Source organism: Poeciliopsis prolifica, unplaced genomic scaffold (genome assembly GCF_027474105.1).
Source record: "Poeciliopsis prolifica strain line A6 unplaced genomic scaffold, Auburn_PproV2 SCAFFOLD009, whole genome shotgun sequence".
Classification (NCBI taxonomy): Eukaryota; Metazoa; Chordata; class Actinopteri; order Cyprinodontiformes; family Poeciliidae; genus Poeciliopsis; species Poeciliopsis prolifica.
The window spans coordinates 10,478,304-10,490,136 of NW_026562384.1; the positions used below are offsets into that span (position 1 = coordinate 10,478,304).

General features: G+C 39.4%; 1 protein-coding gene across 2 annotated transcripts; it reads right to left on the reverse strand.

Moving 5' to 3' along the window:
• Positions 1-195: 195 nt before the first annotated feature.
• On the reverse strand, positions 196-5,990 carry dele1 (DAP3 binding cell death enhancer 1). 2 transcript variants are annotated; one of them, XM_055034716.1, is made up of 12 exons: positions 5,779-5,990; positions 4,593-4,710; positions 4,105-4,201; positions 3,666-3,810; positions 3,330-3,503; positions 3,151-3,218; positions 2,956-3,046; positions 2,725-2,867; positions 2,316-2,474; positions 1,449-1,541; positions 971-1,127; positions 196-865 (listed from the first exon to the last, which is right to left on the reverse strand). In XM_055034716.1, exons 1-12 carry the CDS (start codon positions 5,807-5,809, stop codon positions 642-644), a joined length of 1,500 nt encoding a protein of 499 aa, XP_054890691.1. In that variant the 5' UTR covers positions 5,810-5,990; the 3' UTR covers positions 196-641. The 2 variants fall into 2 exon arrangements, with proteins under 2 accessions (XP_054890691.1, XP_054890690.1); XM_055034715.1 differs by having other exon boundaries at positions 3,330-3,506.
• Between the last annotated feature and the right edge of the window lie 5,843 nt (positions 5,991-11,833).

The window sequence follows — 11,833 nt, forward strand, 5'->3', positions numbered from 1 at the left end:
AACATGTACTCACTCAGAGCAAAATTACATTTAGAAAACCCAGTTAAGTGTTTCAATTAATTAAAAATAAAGTCATGTTTTTGAATGGGTAATTTGGTGTGGATGCCAATCACCCAGAGAACCCATGCATGCACAGACTATTTAAGTTTAATAAAAGAAAATATTATAGACTTTCACAGAAAGTCAGAAACTCAGTTGGATTTTTAAAAAGTTTTTTACTTAAAAATGTGCATTGCACAGAGTAAACAGCCTCCTTACAATTAACACTGGCACAGTTGAAACATGACACTGATACAACACAGCAGAGATTAGCATTATTCCTGGTAATGGTAGTTCTTTTGAAAAGATTAAACCTACTTGTGCGTTAGCAGAGAAACCCAACCAAAGGCAATCTGAAGGTTTTTGCACTTTAGAGAACAAATAAAGACATTTATAGCCTAAAAAAGCTAAAGCTATTTCATTGTCAGATTGTTTTCTGACCATCTTTCAGACAAAAACAAAACAACAACAACAACAAAAAAAACATATTCAGACCTCATAGTGTATAGATAGAACCCTTTCCTTTCAGAGATGCCACATTCAAATTGAAATACATTCCTTGTACATGTAGCTTGGCTTTGTTTTTTTTTTTCTTATGCCACCTATCCTATTCCTACTGTCCACTGGCAAACTCCCCTTTCTGTGCCGGGCGGATGGAGGTGAACAGGTATGGGGGATAGTGACGGAGGTGCACACAGGCTGTCGGTGCTCCACGAATGAGGGAAGAGCCTGGACTGAGAATGATGGGCCAGAGAAGAAAGCGGCTGGCGCCAGCTGTCAGCCACAGAGAAGCAGGGAGCTGATCGGATGGAGCGCATCGCTACATCTATGTCATCAAGTGTGAGAATAAATATATAAAAACAGCCATTAACAACAGCTATACATCAACAAGGAGCAATACACATGTTTCCTATTGATCAGTTGAACCTACCCCTGTAAGAATTATCATGAGGCGTCAGTAAGATCTTTGCTTGCTTGTTTCCTGCTTGTGCGGCTCGCTTATAAAACTCCACTGCTGTCTTTAAATTCTGCTGCACCTCAATGCCGCTTTCGTAACACTGACCCATCAAGAACAGAGCAGAGTTGTCCTGAGCACAAAAACAGAGTTCAAGATTTATAAGTTTCATTTTGGTCCAGAAATTAAGATACAGGTTTTTATGAGTTATTTCCATTGCAGCTACAATTTTAAATGAACCAACACAGTGAAATCCTGCAATAGTAATAATAGCGATAGTAAAAGTGTATAAACAAAGCTGAAGCAGAAAGTTGTACAAAATTCTAATAAAGTAACATATGTAGTAAACTTTTCTAATGCAGTCTGGTTCAAATAATACACCAGGATGGGGAGGATGTCTCTGTAAAAGCGACTGATAAACATCTACAGTGGAATTATCTAGAAGGGGACTCACTCCACTCTCTGCTGCCATCTTCAGGTATTGAATGGACTTGCACATATTTTTGGCAGGATGCTGAGAATAAAAAGAGGCCAGGCAGATCTGAGCCTAAATAACAGAAAAGGAAAAAGATGTGTTAAGGCACAGGTTTCAAAGTCCAGTCCTGGATAGGGTCACTATCCTGTAACTTTTAGATGTCCCTCTGCAGCACCGAATAAAATAATTAGGTCATTAGTAAGGCTCTGGAGAACTTATCTACACAAGAAGGAGATAATTAAGCCATTTCATTCCAATGTTTTGTACCTGTGGCACATCTAAAAACTGCAGGACATGTGGCTCTTGAGGACTGGAGTTTGACACCCCTGTGTTAAGGAGTTCTTGTCTTATTATGTTGATAAAACAATCAAGTCCCGACAAGCTGCCATTATAAAAAATATTTTTTATTCTGTGATCCCAACATCTTTCTTAATTATTCAAACTTAGGAATATAATAGGGTTAATTGTGATGTTTATAATTCTCTTAGCAAAGTTAGATAACCAAAAAATAATAAAATTTGGGCTTTTATGAACACTTTTAAGTTAATTATTTTTGCTTTTCACAACCAAAAGAAAAAGCAAAATAATCCAAACTGCCACAGTGGTGTGACCGAGAACACATTAAACCAACATAAAATCAAATGAATTAATTGTCTTAGTTATATTATCTACTGCTGTGCTGCTCTGACAAAAGGCATAATTTTAATAAAAAAGTTCAGTAATCTAAAAGGCAAGAGTGTAAAGTAGGTTATTCGTTAATTACTTAACAGTATTTCAATACTGTACCTCCAAAGACTATCACAGAAAGGGTTTGAACTTTTACAGAAACCCTGTCTTGACTTTTACCTTCGTGAGCCCAGCTGTAGCTGCTTCTTCCAGTAACTTAATGGCTGTATTCACCTCCTCTGTACTCTGATGCCCCCTGCTGGCTAACAGCAGCCTTGCATAGTGATACTGAGCTTGTTTATGACCACTAATGGCTGCAAGCTTGTAGTAGTGAAGAGCCTTACAGAGAAAAGACAAACACTTCAAATATTAAAATCAGGTTCAAACATGTACATTGACTTTGCAATAAGTAAGTTTAGGATTTGACACATAACATCTGGTATATTTATATTTTAAGAATTGCATTTTTGTTTTCTTTTAGGGTCATTCTATGATAAGCATGATTTAACTGAGATTATAAACTTTTTTTTGTTGCTAATCTTATTGTGTCAAGATTACCAAGTATCATAAAAATGAACAATAGTCTGACCTTCTCCTTGTTCTTGCTGACTCCTCTGCCCTTCTCGTAGCACACACCAGTGTTAAACTGCGCTTTGCTGTAGCCATGTTGAGCTGAAGCTAGAAAGCAGCAGAAAGCTTCCTCATAGTTTTCTTTCTTGGCACTTTCTAGACCTGTTGCATACACAGAGAAAGAGACACAAATGGACAAAGGTTTCTACACATGAAGGTTTGGGTGATATTCTAAGCTGAATTTCATTACCAATGATGTTCAGGATTACAGGTACGCTGGTGTCCCCCACACTTCTGAGGTTGAGCGCTGCTTCTGTCAGCCTCTCTTTATCTGACACTTCCTAAAAACACAAACAAAGATAAAGATTAAACAATAAATATAAGATTTCAACTTGACTGGGTCTGGTTATGAACAGCTGAAAAGGCAGTCTTTCCAAAGTTTCACCTCGTCTTTGTTATCCGTTAGTTTTTGGTTACTCTCAGTCTGCAGGGAAGAATTCAAATATGGTTCCTCTGTGTGTCAGAGACATAACAAGTGTAAAACTCCATCCTCATCAAATATTGTACTAAAACATCAAGAGTGGCTCTATTTCACAGAATCTGACATTAAAGCACAGAACAAACCATGTGTCAGTGGATCCTTGCCCAAGAGCTTCTCCTGGTGGTCGGAGAGGGAACTGTCAGTAGTCCCACTGCTGTTGCTGCTTTGAGATGGGGACTGATCTTGATTCTGTCCGTCTGGCACAGCCTGGAGACACAAGACAGTTCTTCCTCTGGGCAGGACGTCACGTCTTGATACTGCTGACAAACAACATTGGTGTGTTGGAGTACTGATCACACAAGGGTATAGGAAAAAGGGGTTATGGGATGGAGACTGTTAAACATCTCATGAATTTTGGCAGTGATTTTAATGTTTAGTTGGTGTGGGCGTACTACTACGATGGTGCCAGAAAGACTCACAGATTTCCAGCAGGACGCGGTATCCGCATTTCTGCAGGGATGGGGGAGCTGTCAGGGTTCCAGCGCTGGGACTGGGCTCGCTGCCTGAAGAAAACCTGGAGTGGATCCTTCTGCAGATCTGCATAAACAGCACTGCCACCGCTCCCTGTGGAGAAAGCCACCGTCACGAGAACATCTCCACTGCATCTGTGCCAGGAAACCCTGATAGTATTCCAGAAGTGGTCAGCATTGTGGCACTAAACTCAGAAGCTTTCACTTCCTGGTTTTACGTTGTTTAGTGCGATTAAAATTAGTCCTCTGATTACTGATTTCTGTCAAACAGAAAGCTAGACTTTCAGTATGTACACTTTTTACATCTTTCTGATAAATTACCACAAACCAATTACTACAAACTCAATAACACAATATCTTTGAGTGATGATCTTTCATAAAGACCCACCCATCCCACAGCATCCAGGGCTGTGTAATTTGGAAGTTCGGCATGAAACTGAAACGTCTTATCTTTCTTCCTCCTCTGTCCATCATCCTCCTGGGATCTGCATATTAACAGAAGAAAAAAGATGTGATGCATCTCTCTGTATTTTAATCTCACGGTACACAACATCAGAAATTTTCAGTTTGAGCAGCCTCTGTTTATTTCTGCTTTTTGTTAACGCTACTTATACTAAAACACATGCTGATGATGCTGGCTGATGCAAGCAGCTGAAAATGAATCTGCATCGATGCAACAGGAACTGTAACAGACAGACGAAGGCTATATCTGAGGCTTAAATTCATCCAAACCTTATGAATAAAATAACTGTACCTACAGGTTTGAAGACAAAATGGAAATGTTCAAAATGCTGAGTTATTATTTTAAAACCAATAATCTTGTCAAAGGATGGACGAAGTGAAAAACTGAAACAGAAGCAATGAAGGGGAAGGCACCTGTTGTCGAAGGAGTGTCGAGAAGTAGAGAGAGCAGCTGAGCCACTGATGACCTCGTCTTCAACCTGGTGGTTCTGGGGGAGTCGTAAGGTACCACTGCCATGGTAACGATGGAGCGCTGCATGGAGGCAGAGTGGGGAAGGAACAACAAGAGTTACTCAGTTAAACTCAAATATCCAGGTTTTCATTTTATAGAGAAACAGCTTATTGAATCCCCAGAGCTACAACATCCACTTTGTAGTCCTAAATAATAAAACCACAAAAATGCTTCTGAAAGCCATTAAAGCTACAACTATGTAACTTTTACAAAAAATATGTGTTTCTTCGAAATGAGCTGTTATTGCTATGTGCAGAAATGTACCATTCCTGGAAAAAGCAACAAAGCCAGCAGGATTGTGAAAAATACTAAAATCCTGACAGGATCATCATACACTGGCAAAACATACCATACCTTAAGATATAATTTAGGATTTGTAAAACCCTAACCATGTTTGTGAAAGTAAAATTTACAACACATTTCAGCACCTGAATCACTTTAACTCCTGTTCAGTCACTACAAAATCTAAACTTGTCTGAACTGATTTTTTTTCTACACTAAATATAAGCTTTAGATCAATTTTGTGAAAATTCTTATTTTTTTGCAATAACACAAAGTAGCTTAGATTCAGTAGGATTTTTTGGCTTTTAGACAAAACTTGTTCTCATTGCTGGTCTTTATGCTTCTTTGAACCCTTTGTGGATTTTCCTTAAAATCTATAATATGTGTTTGTTTAATTTGAATGTCTTCCCCTGGTGTTTCTTATCATCATCATCATCATCATCATCTTTTCTAAAAACAGACCTTCAAACTAATGTTCCTCACTAGTGCTTACCCTGCTCAGTAGTTTTTATGCTTTTCTCTAATATAAAGCATTGTCTTGTTCTTGCACAGACTCCGTCTCTTAAACTGGATAGAAATTAGGATGAAATTAAGGCAGGAAGTGAACAAAAATAAACCTTCCAGCGGATAGAAAGAAACATATGACTTGTTTTAATGCAAAATAGTGCACGTCAACGTTAAAAAATGCTACATAGAAACCATAATTAGCACGAGTTCACCTCTAGCTAGCTAGCAATAAAAATGGCTCAAGATAAAAGTGTAAAATAAAAACTTTCATTTCTCTAGAGTCAATGTCATTTCTCTTACCTCTTCCGACAAAACCTTGAACTCTCCACATGCCGGTTCGTCCTTTGGTGCAGCTTTAACTACTGGTTTATTACCGAAAATACATGGTTAATGGCAAAGAATCGCTTCTGATGCGCTGTAATAAGCGCATCAGTTTATCCCTCTTTGTTTGATGGTAAATAAAAATAAAAGCAGTCACGAGATGTGTCGGAAGACTCGCAAACCGGAAGTAGAGCAGGTGACGCAACTGAAAGTTTGACAATGTGGTGCAATGCAGAATCATTGCACCACCTATTGGTTAACCGGGGAATTTCAGCGGGAAGGAAAGCTCATAAGAACGCAAATAAATAAGTAAACTTGACTTTCTTTACACGGTGCAGTTTAGTCAGCAAAATTTGTTACACCGTTTCATAAAAAAAAATATATATAAATAAATAAATAATAAATCATGGCAAAAGAAGTGCTAAGAAAGGCACAATATCCGTGAAAGCCCCATTATACAGCAAATTAACAACATCTGAAAGACATATTTCTTTAAAAAAAAAAAAGCCCTAACACAACACTTGAGAGATTATTCCTCATTCTGTTAGGGATAGACTACATCCACTGTTTGATAAAGTCTCTGTGACGCTAAACCTCTTTAGAAATCACCTCTTTTGAAATATCTTTGCTGAATTGAAGAATTGTATTAAATTACTCACTGTTTCTTCATTTGTTTTACTTATGAGGACCGGACAAATATAAAAATGACTTGCAGAATGAATCTAATGTTTGATAAGCATTTTCTATATGTTGTCTTCAAGCTGGACTAAAGTAAACAGAAAAACCCACAAAAGTTAATAAATAGCATGTTTATTCACAAAAGCTATTGTTGTATACAGAAAACTGACAACTTACAAACACAACTTAAACAATGTTTCAAATTATAACCCTACTCCAACCCTAACAGCCTATGTGGCTGTAAAATATGATAACTGCATAAAAGTTATTATTAGTCATGTCATAATGTTTTTTGATGGAAATTGTATGTAATATTTTTAACCAAAATTAGAAAACAATCCTAAAGTAGGTTTTTTGAGATCAAATTAAGGATATCGTAATCAGAAGATATCTTTTTTATGGTATTTAAAAGTGCATATGTGATGTTTGAGTTCAGTCAAAAAAACATGAAATAAATCTTCAATATATATCTTATTCTTTTGAAGATTATGGTAAGAATATATTTTTATGTTGTATGATGGATATTTGCAGCCTCAAATGTTCAATCCAAATGCACATGTAGATGGGAATATGGATTTTGATTCCTTTTTTTTAATTTTTATAATGTTCCATCATTATTGGTAAAAATTGTAAGACCAGTCATCACTATCGCTAATAGTCTGATCAGGAATAAAACCCCAATGGCTTTGCAACTCTGAAGCTTTTCTTCTGAATCTGATGACTCACAGACCCTCAGGATGCAACGATGCTTATTTCTGAAGATTTTCTTTGCAGATAAAAAGGTCGATAAAGTGGGGTATAATTAGAAACCTTCTGATTCATTTCTGGATTGAGGCTCACCAGTTGGTTTTCTTTGCCCCTCCGGGTGATTAAAACTGTGATGCAGTCACCATCATCCTACTGGAACCACGGCGTCTTCCAGTCGAATGGGCCTGAACACAACAGGACGGCACAAAGGATGAGATATGCACTTGTGATGTCAGGTCCAACTTGGAGTGACTCACTCCTTGCCCTGTTGCCATGGTGACACCATCATCAGGTCTTTCACTTCCTCCTCGGGCGTATTGCCTGCAGTAGAATGTAATGTTAGCAGGGTCTCTGCACTGCCAGAAACTGTTTACTGGTCTGCCTGAGGCTATATTTGTCAAAGCAATATGGAAAACATCGGCCTGAGCTGAAGAGGGACTCCCACAAGAGCTGACTAATTGAGCAGTTTGTTTTTGCTCCTAGTTCATGTTGTGTTTGACATTTTTACAAATTTAAAACAGCAAAGGGACTCAAGAAGCACTAAGCTATTTCTGAAATCTTGTTTTGCTTTTATGCATTCCCAGTTCATCAGCACACTCCTGACTTTGAACTCTTCTACTTTTTTCATAAAAGAAGCAACTTGACAAACAGTATAGCAGAGAGCCACAACTTTTTCTCTGACATATTTGAAAGATGCTGCGGGTGAAAATGCAAATGTCCCTAGTATTCCCTCCTGAATTTTTGCAGAATAATTTCACAGTTACAAGCAGGTAACAGTGAAACACATATATTTTAAAATAAATGCTGTAAACTCATATGTAGCCTATAAACCTTTTTCACGGCAACCGGAAGCTGTATCTGATAGGGCTGTGGCACTTCCTGTTTTGGTGACTGTAATTCAAGAACTCTGAAAAATGGCTCTCCTCCTCCGTGTAACATAGTTAATGTTGTATAGAATTCCACTTGCCATTACTTCCAAGTTTGGGTTCAGGTGTAATAGGTGAAACAGCCCCACCTCCTGGTGGTTGGCAACGTTAGTGAACACATACTGCATCTCGTTGCCAGTTCATGAGAGATGGGTGCGAGGTATGTTCACTGAGAACATTGTAAACTGGACTTATTTTACTTCAACACCTTCATTGATGTGTTCATGTCAATGCAATAAGAATTATAAAATGTGTAACTAACCCTTTTGTTCCTTTGCATTTCAAATATACAATCTCAAGCTGTGAATCACTGTAAATAGTTGTTACTCATGAAACATACAGATGTGCAAATGTCTTTAAAAGGCAGTTGGATAATTTACAAAAAATTGTTTTCTTAACTGCAGTTGTCTTGAAACTTATGTTTAAACATTTTTCTCCTTGAGGTTCTCTTAAGTATTTTTTTAAATCAATGTATGGTGTACAATTATAAAATATGAAACAGTTATGGATTTTTTTGTTTTTACTAGATATTGTAAATTGTACTTGATTTGTTTTCCTTGCAATTCAACTTAATACAAAAAGAAAGTCAAGTATGCTGCTAAAGTGTGTTTTAATTGAATATTTTTTGCAAAAGTCCAGACATTTAACTTTTTACATAGCAGTACAACAATTAACATACAGAAATAATTTAGTCTGCAACACAAAATGGGCCTTGATAATTTGCCAAAACACAACAGTTGTGCCAGATTTCATTGACAGTTCCTATTAAAGTGAGAGGCACCGGGGAATCCCAGATGTGGTAGCACTTTACGCTAGCGATTGCTCGCTCTACAATGATCCGCAGCTGAGCAATGGTCTGGGTCTCCTCTGTCTCTTCCTTGCTGAACTTGCCAGGATACCTAAATGGTGGAATGATGAGTTTGGCTCCAACTTCATGAAGGAGGTCTTGAATGAGGAAGTCTTTATCTGCCAGGACTTCATCTCCCAGCTCAAGCAGAGGAAGGATTTCACTGACCTTTGTTGTCGGGAGATGCAGCCTGTATACAACTCTGAAATAAATGTCACCAACCCACAGGGAGCAACTCCAATCAGCCCTTTCAGAGTGGTGTGGTTCTTGTAGGCAGAGAACGTTTCAGACTGAAAGGTGAGGGATGATGGTATTTCCAGAGCAACTTCTGTGCAGTACAAGATGACACAGACATTTGGAGAGAACTTCAGAAATTTCTGAGGCATACTGGCTTTTATCTTCTCACGACTAATCCACAGGTTGATGGAAGAGAACACAATGAAGAGGTAGTTGGCCCAGGTGATGGTCACTCGGCTGACAGTAGCTATGCTGACTTCAAACATGTCAGCAATGTCATGCCCACTGCTACCCTGAATGAGTACATCAGGATCTCATCAATCAGAGGCATGCAGCAGGCAGGGCTGGCTTCAGCACATGCTTCCTCTCCAAGTTTCTGTGCTCTGGTCCAGTACACCAGGCGTGATGCAGAGGGTGCAATGGACTCCCAGAAGATCCGGAACACACATTCAGATGGAAATTTGGTGTAGAACCGGATCTGGTCATCAGAGGCACAGTAGCGGCTAAAAAGTGTGGCAGACAAATCCACTTTTTGAAATCTGGCCTCCAACTCCTTAATATAATCCAGGGCTTTATCAAGTGCACCTGTAAAACCATAAAATAAAATAGCAAAACATACGGTTAGCAATAAGTTTTAATTATATATTTGAAACATTACTTCTGTTTAGATCAATACATGTTGTGAGTCGGAGCATGTATGTATACAGCCATTGACTTAATCTCTCCACAAAATACATAACCACATAATCTCATTATTATGTGAAATAATAATAATAATAATAATATAGCAACAGTTATTTTACTGAAATTCTCTTACATGGAAAATATGTACAATGTACTATCTTTTACCTGCGGGTGGATGTGTCGTGTTGTTATTGTCCGCAGTAGCATCTTCAGCCTGGCTAGATTTCTGAGAGGACAAACTGCCGTTTCTTAGCCCTCTCGAAAGCAGACTCTCTCATTGCCGGTGCAGTGAAGTAATTCCAGACAAACAGGGAAGGAACAGCTACACTTTAAGGCGGCTGGTGGTGGATCCGCTAAAAAAATCCTGCGGTGTGAAGTGGCGGCTACATACGAAAATGCTCCCCGTCTTTATGCAAAAGTCCGGACCTTCATCTCTTCGGATCGCCTGGATCCACTGCTTCCGTTAGTCCAGGTCCGTCGGGAACGCATGATATGACAGATAAGGCTGTTTTCTTGCTCCACATGAAGAACCAGGGACTGAAAAAAAATAACTGTGCCAAGACCGAGCCATTTTCGTAGCCTTTTAATGCTAGCGCTATAGCCACCGGATGTTGTCCAACCTCACATCCGCCCCGGGCCCGCGCATGCGCACATTAGCCCCAGCCCAGCGCATGCGCACATTAGCCCGGCCCCGCGCATGCGCACAACCGTCCCGGCCCCGCGCATGCGCACTGTCGTCCTGACCCCGCGCATGCGCACAACCGCCCCAGCCCCGCGCATGCGCACAACCGCCCGAACCCCGCGCATGCGCACAACCGCCCCGGCCCCTGGTGGATGTGCCGTGTAGTCATGGTCCGCATTTGCATCTTCAGTCTGGCTAGCTTTCTGAGAGGACAAACTGCCGTTTCTTAGCCCTCTCGAAAGCAGACTTTCTCATTGCCGGTGCAGTGAAGTTATTCCAGGCAAACAGGGAAGGAGCAGCTACACTTTAAGGCGGCTGGTGGTGGATCCGCTAACAAAATCCTCCGGTGTGAAGTGGCGGCTACATACGAAAGTGCTCCACGTCTTTATGCAAAAGTCCGGACCTTCATCTCTTCTGATCGCCTGGATCCACTGCCTCCGTTGGTCCAGGTCCGTCGGGAACGCATGATATGACAGATAAGGCTGTTTTCTTGCCCCGCACGAACAACCAGGGATTGAACAAAAACAACTGCGCCGAGCCTGAGCCATTTTCCTAGCCTTTTAATGCTAACGCTATAGCCACCGGAGGTTGTCCAACCCCACATCCCCTTTCAAACCCGGAAGCGTGAAAAAGGTCTATTGCAGCCAAAGTTTCATGTCACGTTTTTGAGCTCCTGATTGTAGGCTGCACCCTGTTCATCAGACTCACCCATCGCATGTGCTTATTCAGCTGGAGTGACTAAGAATTGCGCCCAATATCTATTGCATTTGCCCATTGCATCACATTCAGTTCAATTGGATTGATTTGTATCAATTTCTTATTTATTTTATTGATTAACAAACACTTTAGTTAAGCAAATTAATTGCTCTTCATTTTATTTTAAACCTTCAGACCGAAGGAAACTGATTACAAATACTTGATATGCAGTATGTTAAATATTTTATTCACTGCTTTGTGTTGGCTTCTAAAATAAAATTCTATCAAAACAAAAAGTTAATACTTGAAAAACAAAGAGTTGAATTTGAGAGAACTCAGCTCAAGGATGAGTAGTGACTGAACAGTGCTGTTATGCTTTGCTTACCTGAATGTAGTGGCAGCATTTAAAGTAGTTGTAATATTAATATTTCATTTTCTGTCACACTAAAAGCCACGCAGTTTTAACCATTAGCTGCAAATAAAGCCATACATATTCTGAACTGTAAAAAAAATAAACAAACATCTCTAATTTACGGT